The 8,029-nt window shown below is 40.9% G+C and overlaps 2 protein-coding genes across 3 annotated transcripts in view; one reads left to right on the plus strand and one right to left on the minus strand.

Moving 5' to 3' along the window:
* Positions 1-8,023, plus strand: part of ntng1a (netrin g1a) — a gene marked incomplete at its 5' end in the record, with an annotated part of 68,293 nt that extends 60,270 nt beyond the window's left edge. Inside the window, 2 exons of the mRNA XM_025054691.1 lie at positions 3,271-3,405; positions 7,176-8,023. Of these exons, the coding sequence (XP_024910459.1) occupies positions 3,271-3,405; positions 7,176-7,432 (392 nt within the window). The remainder of the gene's footprint in view (positions 1-3,270; positions 3,406-7,175) is intronic.
* The window catches only part of mkxa (mohawk homeobox a), a 1,121,182-nt gene that overhangs the window by 769,451 nt on the left and 343,702 nt on the right, over positions 1-8,029 (minus strand). The window lies entirely within an intron of this gene.

The raw sequence follows: 8,029 nt of genomic DNA on the forward strand, positions 1-8,029 counted from the left end.
GCCCCCCCCTCCCCACTCCCCTCTCTGCCAGCCTGCTTTCACACCCCAACACCTTCCCCTCCTCACCTCCCCTCTATGATTCGCCACTAGAGAAAGTGTCACATTTCGTTCCCCACTGCTTCATCATGTGTGCACTCTGCCACCTCCATGTCTTTCACCGATCTCTACATCTCTCTGTCTCTGTCTGTTCTGTTTCTTCGATTGCTCTCACTTATTAACCCACTTGTCAGGGGTAAGAGGTTTTTTTTTTTTTTTTTTTTGAATCTCAGTGCTCCTCGACTTCACACCGAGCCCTACGTTATACTCGGCTTCAATCAGGAGTTGGTTTTAGTGTCTCGACCGTTTGGTTTCATGGCGAGCATCAGGGCTGCTGACGCTGTTTGTTTTATCATCCTCTCCAATATTAGAAATGTAATGATGGTAAAAAAAAAAAAAAAAAAAAAAATTTGAATTAAAAAATTGACGGCAACAAAATTTACAATCAACGAAAAGCAAAGGCATTTTGTCGAATTTGACAAATTAACGCACAGCCGCTAAACATTTCAGGACGTTAACAGTTTAGTTACTTTAGTTACTTTAGTTACTTTAGTTACTTTCAGTGGTTAATGTGATAAAATCATATTTTAAGGTACATTGTAGAAATTAGCTTTTTTTTTAACTTTATATAAATTATATATAATAAACTTTGAACCTTATTCTTAGTGCATATAGAATAACTTAGTTTTCATGAGTTGTTATTGACGACACGAACGACGTTTAATGTGTCAAATACTGGGAAAAAAATATGTCCATTACGACTAATTGAACAGTCATCGTGGAAAAAACCTTAACTTTTTTTCAGTTGGATTTGGGTTTTACAATTGGGAATTACAAAATTTGTAATTTATAGTTCCATTTTCATCCAATTATAATTGGATATCTATCCTCTGTCTATAGATAGATAAAGATATAAGATTGATGTATAAGAAGATTTTTAAGTTTAAATCTTTTTTTTTTTTTTTTTTTGGAAAATTGTACTTTTTGAATTCCTGATTCAATCATCGGGTCTCCAGTGACTCTGTGGGAGGGAGGGTGGGGGATAGCACTCGGCGCCGTGTTCATTTGGAACTCCTCGGGAGTGTGAGGGAGGAGAGATTGGCTGGTACTGACAGGCAACAAGACTTCTGAAATAATGGCTGCGGAATAGTCACACCGCCGGTCTAAAGTGCCACACAAGTGCATATGTCATATAGTAGAGGTGGCCTCAGGAGTAGCAGCTGAAACCCGTCATGAGGCGTTAAGAGTCACTGAGGCATTACCTTGTGCCGAACCCTTCATCAGCCTGATTCTGTCACTGACCTCCCCCCCTGTTTGTCACTCGCCGCTGCCTCTCTCATCTTCGCCTGACCCCCCGGGTGCCACTCGGTGCGGCCGCGTGCACCCAGCTCAGCCATAGGCAGTGGAGTGTGATGGTCAGGGACTGTCAAAATAGGTGTCACGTTGACCGCAGAGTGCTCTGGTCACTGCGGAACACTGGGAGGTCAGACGAGCTTAGGTAACTTGACACATGACAGGTTATGGCAGAACAAGAAAAACAAAAGATTTTTTTTCTTTTTCCCTTTTGTTTTCAGTAGAGGTCAAAGATTAAATGCAAAGTTGAAATATATATATATATTTAGAAAGAAAAAAATCACAGTTCGAATCTTTAGCATGCAATTCATAATACAGCAGAAATGATTTTTTTTAAATCAGAATTTTTTTTTTGCCGATTTTTTTTTTAAATCAGAATTTTTTTTTTGATAATATACTTTCTTTTGAAAATAACGTAGCACTTAAAACAGCCTTAAATAAGCTCATTAAGGGTTAAAAAAAAAAGTGAATTATATGCCTAGCTTTGTAAGCCATAAATCTTTTGACCAAGAAAGACTCAGGGTGGAGATGGCGGTAAAAAAAACCCAACTTTTACCTCCTTGTAACCAACGGCCAAAGAACTAAATATTTGGCTTTTTACTTTGGGGATTTAAAGCGAGGAAAATGTTTTTGCAACTGCTTTAAGAGAGGGATGAAGCAAGGTGATTTTTGCAATTGCTTTAAGAGAGGGATGAAGCAAGGTGAGATTCTGGAAGGTTCCTTAGTTAGCAGGTCAACAGGGAACATGTTTTGGCTAGCAGGGTATGGTACAAAGGAGCAGCTAGCACATGCTTGATACATGTTAGCATAGTTGGTTGGTTGGTTGGTTGGTAAAAAATGAGATGACTTAGATAACGGTAACTGAGGAATGTTGAGCAGCTTAAATCTTTTTGAAACGCCAAAAAGTAGGCTAAAACTAAACTGACCCTTCTCCCCAAATTTGTTTTGAAATTTCTCGCAAGACTTGTAGTCTTTTTTGAATACCTGATAAAGTTGTTTGGAGGCCCCAGACGCTAGCTTCTAATGTGGTTTCAGAGAGTACACCTTCATGGAAGTTTGTGCTCTTAGTGCGTGCAGTAAAAATAATAAATGTGTCCCCCATTCGTCACACAATGGGGGACATTTACCGTGCGTCTTTGCAACTGACGCAGGAAGCGCTATTAAGTACGTGGTTGCAACTCGCAGGTTGCCGCACGGGAGGCACCATTAGGGCTTTGTGGTTCCTCTGGGAATCAAACCCAGGACTCTCTGCTCCCAAGGCATGCGTGCTAAACACTGCACTATGGAACCTCATGAGAACCACATGGGAGAAGGATATAAAAAAAAAACCAAATCTGTAACAACAATGCCCATTTCAATGTACGACATTACCGTTCATTTCATTCTATTTACTCTTTTTTTGTTTGTTTTTGTTATTTGGCCATCATTCACCCTCAACACCGTCAACGTCACCGTTTCTCTCTCTTTTTCCCCACACTTCTGTCTGTCGACGTATGAATGACCCAGAGAACGAAGGCATGTGCAGATTAGCCTCTTTAAATACGTCGTAATTTAAAGGCAACGGTAATGCTTCGCACATATGCTTCACTGCACGATGTTTATCTTTGTGTAACGTGAACGATTCTGTATATTCTGTGTCGTCTACAGTGTCGTCACGCATCCAAACCTCACCCATTCTTTCCTCATTCTGTCTCCATAACTGTTGAAATGGTAGCATTTTTTTGTTCTTAACAGTAGGAAAACGACAGAGTGTTTAGTCGATGTTATGGTCAAGCACACGGGACCGAGGTCCGTGCTGCGAAACAACTCCAGTGGCGGGAAGTCCGCGCACTGCCCTTTATCCAGCCTGTAAGTGTGTGTGTGTGTGTCTTGTTTTTTCAGAGTGTAATTGTAATCCCTTTGGCTCAGTCAGTGATCGGTGTAATGGCACAGGATTTTGTATATGTAAGGAGGGCACTACGGGGCCCAAGTGTCAGCAGTGTCTACCAGGATATTTGTGGGACGATGGCTGCAAATGTAAGTAGAACTGCACTATAATCTCACCCGCAACGGGTTTTTTTGCCTGTCTTCCATAACATTCTTTACCGTTGTATCTCTGTCATTTTCCTTTGTTCTGTCCTTGAATTTCTTTGAATCTGGAGATATGTGTGATGCACATGTTGAAAGACTGCCGTCGCACGACACGTGTTGACCAAAACCTCTACTAACCCAATGCAATATTGTAGATTTTGTCTAACCGATTTGCATAGCTATTAGTGATGGGAGTCATCGATTCGGGAATCGATTTCTCTCACGAAGTATCAATACTACACCGCCCCAGCCTCAGTAACGTTAAAAATTGAACTGATCCGAGAACACCGCAGTGACCTTAGTTGCCTTAGTTGCCATTGTTTAAAAATGAAGTCATGTTATTTGTTATATCGCTATTATAATATAATAGTATCGCAAATTGCGGGAGAAAAAAAAAATCGCCATCGTATCAAATGGAAAGTTCTGCTATCCCCCATCACTAATTGCTATCTGTATGTGCAGTTGCCCTTCACACCCAAAGATGAAAACCCATGGCCTTAATGAATGCATGCTGCTCAGTAACAGAGTTATTCTGCTATGCTGCGTATTAGCATCCCGACAGCTGAATCAATATTGACCACTGGGCAGGCTGCATGTTGTTCTGTCTGAATAACCGTCGCCCCCTTTTGCTAGTTCAAAACAGGAAAATGCCTGTTTGTCTTTCTGTTCCAATATTATGCCAGGAAACAATATACTAGTAGGATTTTTTTTCTCTCTCTCTAATCATGATAAATTGTGTATAATCCACAGCTATCCTGGGGATTATCAGAAACAAAATATTTATCATTCGAAAGCCCTACAGAACAGAAAGGCGTCACTGGTTTTCGCAAGCGTAAACAGTACTAAGATGTTCAGTAGGCCTCTGCGCCAGTTGCTACTGATTGGACGTTTGAAGAAATTTGACTTTGGCAAGAGTTAAAAACGAAGTCGTTTCGTGTTGGGTTCTCAGGATTTGACACCGAAATGTTTCCAGCTCCACTGAGGCTTACCTTGGGGGAGGGATGACCACGTTCTCTTCAACCGTCGCAAGAGTTACCTTAGAGGGATGACCACGTTCTCTTCAACCGTGGAATTCTCCAAATGTCATTGTTTTCCCCCCAAGTTCTACAGTAGCTTAAAAATATTTCTTCGACAGGAAAATATCTGAAAGAATACTGCTTAGATTGCTGTCACACGAAAAAACTAAGTGGGACTCCCATCAGCATGCAAAACGGAAGAATGCAATTAAAACTCTGAATTCTCATCAAACACGTCACGTCCCAGGGAGGCACACCTAGTTCACTGTGCCCCTCTCTAAATATTATCACTCATATCAAAAGCAAACGCAACAAATCTTGTCATTTGCTGCTCCCGCAGGCGTCTGTTTGAAGGTTCATGTGAGGTAAAGGTGCAGAATTCCCGGGAAAAAAAAAGTATTAATACTCCGAGTGCCGTTTTCAGATTTGACAAACCAGGAGACTCTACTCTGGCCCTGAAAATAAATGTACAAGAAACAGATCATTACCCATCATGCCCCGTGCTGCTATTTTTATCCTTGTTGTTTCAAAGTACAGCAGTACGTCGAATGTTAGCGACGTTAGCGGGACATTTTGTTCAAACTGCTTTGCATTAAACAACATTTTTATTACGGCCTCCAAAACGTTTAAATGTATGAGCACAAAAATCTGACCTTCTTTTCAGTCTTCGCAACTTCGGAAAGATTACATTTACTGTCGCTAAGGGCGATCTGATCGCAGGTGGACAACTCTTTCCAGCAGGGTTTCCTTTTTTTTCCTTATCTCGCTCCCCTCGACAAATTTCTTTCCCTTTTTTTTTTTCAAGAGATGTCCGATATTATCGGCCCGATGTTAGCATAATGGCGCAGTATTGCTAGGAATGGTTATCGATATCGATAATGCAATACCTGATTTGCTAGATATGCTAACTTATTTGGTACAGACAATGCTAATTTGTGGGATGCCTTTAATGGGGTATCCCAACAAAGTCAGGTAATGTGTTCATTCCATGACAAGATATATGCGATGTGACCTAAAAATAGTTTTGGGGAAAAACGGCTTTTTTACTTTTTTTAATGAAAAAAATACAGGGATATGTCTGGATTCTTTTTGAATGCTTGGATATCGCATATCCCTACTTTTTTTAAATTTTTTTTTTATACATTTTTTAATGGAAAAGTTAAGAGGTATGTCTGGATTCTTTCTGAATGAAGTCAATTAGTAAAACTGAAGTACATTTTTTAACTGTCCCACTGCGGCCCACTACCAAATGACCTACGGACCGGGGGTTGGGGACCCCTGGTTTAGACCACTACAGTCACATCTGGTTGATTTTTACTGTTGTCTAGGAGGATGTTTCAACATGGCAAATGTTTGGTCTTTATACACAAAACATGTATTCGGCATTTAGTCTGTATATATATATATATATATATATATATCTGTGCTTGTAGTTGTAGTTACTGGATATAAAAAGAACCTGCAGAGAGCCCGACACTGTTGTTCCAGGGGAACAGACGAGGCGTGAATAGGATTCACAGACTCAATGTTTCTTAACGAGACTCCCATCAAAGCCCCATTTGGCTACTCCTGGGAGACGGCATGCATCCAAGTCGGAGTATTAGGAGAGAGGGCGGATATTTGTTGCCGTGATATTTACGTCCCATAGAGTTCATAGATTGCTCACCGCATTGTTCTCCGCTCCCATAAAGGACTGAAATGGGCAGAAGTGGCCTCTGTGTTTATCACTGTTTATTTGTCTCTGCTGGTTATTAGTTTGTGCAGCCCTGTTTTGTTTGCCTCCAGCTTGCTTGACAGCTTGGCTCCACTGGGAATAAAGTAGCCTCAGTGTCCCGGCACTAAATATATACCAATTTTCACCTGACGTCCCGTTTGTCTAAAGTCAAGGCTGTTTACGGGGGGGAAAGGCTCTGAGGAGAGAGTAGTAGACTCCTGAATCCTCGTGTTATTAAGGGTTTGTCAGAAATATATATATATATAAAAAAAATAGAGGGACAGAATTTTTTAACCTTGTTATTTATCAATAATAATTATTATTATTTTATGTTTTTATTGCTGTTATTATGACTTTATTATTGTGGTCATTTTTTTTTCACCTTGCCAAAAAGGCAAACATATATATATATATTTGTTTATATATATTTGTTTATATTTGTTGATATGGCATCACACAAAAACATTAATGGATATAAATTGGAATTTGAGTGTCCTTTGGCCTGAATGTTGTTTCTTTTTTTTTTACAACACAATTTTCTTTCATTTCACAAACAAAATGAAGGATTCATATGTTTACATAATATATAATATATGTATTTCAGAATTTCAGAGTCTAAAGTGCTGCTTGTATACTTTTGTTGCTTTATAGGTGTTAAAACCTTCGTATTTCCTTTTTCCCACTCTTTATCATTTACCTTTTCTTCTTATATATGTATATATTTATATATGTATATATGAATGGTAGTCTTTCTAGACTTGACAGGAAACGTAGTTGCATTTCTGTTAAAAAAAATAATAATTGTGAGTGAAAATCTGTGAGTGAACTTCCAGTGCATGCGACTGTTCCACGTCTTCCCCAAAAAAAAAAACGTTTTTGTCCCAAATTAAGTTCAAGTCCGACGCATCATTGAAGCTGCCTTTGCTGACCGTCTATGCAATTGTCTCTTACCCATGTTTCCTGTCTTTGCACCGCTCTTGCCGCAGCCCGGGTGTGTGACAACGAGCTCATGCGATGCCAAAACGGCGGGGTGTGTGTCAACAACGTCCGCTGCAGCTGTCCCTCACCCTACACGGGCCTGCTCTGCGAGAAGCCCCGCTGTGAGTCGGAGTTGGGCGGGTGCAGGGGTGCCGACTCAGGCCAGGCCTCCCTGTCGTCCCCGTGGTCCCTCGGGCAGTTGGTGCTGCTAATGTCAGTCTGGATGCTGCTGAGAGGAGACTCCTGCTGGCCTGACATGCTCTAAACAGACCTATGACCTGGTCGGAGCGAAACAGTCTCGACCCCGTTCGACGAAAAAACAAAACAAAACCCGACCCATCTCTCTTCCCCCATTTAAATAATCATAACCCATCAGAGAAAATGTATGAGCTTTCTGGACTGTATCGAGCTTCTCAGCCACCCGACTCGGCGGCGGAATTCTCCCGCCGGAAAAAAAGGAATGTGCCAGATGAATAAACACTTTACATTTAAATAAGATTATAATATAGAAAGATATATACATATACTTCTAAAAATGACCGAATATTATATTAAAAAGAAAGAGAAAACACAGCGTTTATCTTTAACAAAAAAAAAAGAAAATGAGCTACGACCCATTAGCCGGCCCCGCCCCAACTCCATCCCCATCCCTCTAAGCCATACCTGGTTCTTGAGCTCCTTCCGCTTTGAGGAGGGGGGTTAACAGAGATGACGAACTTCTTTCTTCAGTTTCTCTCTCATTGCCACGGCAACGAGAGCTGCAACCAATTAGCTTCAGCACACGCCGACTGTGGCCCATCGATCCCCTTGGGGACGCTTCTGTGAGGGGGAATGTTGGTCGGACTGAAGCCCAAACTCCATC

The sequence above is a fragment of the Cynoglossus semilaevis genome, chromosome 3, assembly GCF_000523025.1.
Source record: "Cynoglossus semilaevis isolate Cse_v1.0 chromosome 3, Cse_v1.0, whole genome shotgun sequence".
NCBI lineage: Eukaryota > Metazoa > Chordata > Actinopteri > Pleuronectiformes > Cynoglossidae > Cynoglossus > Cynoglossus semilaevis.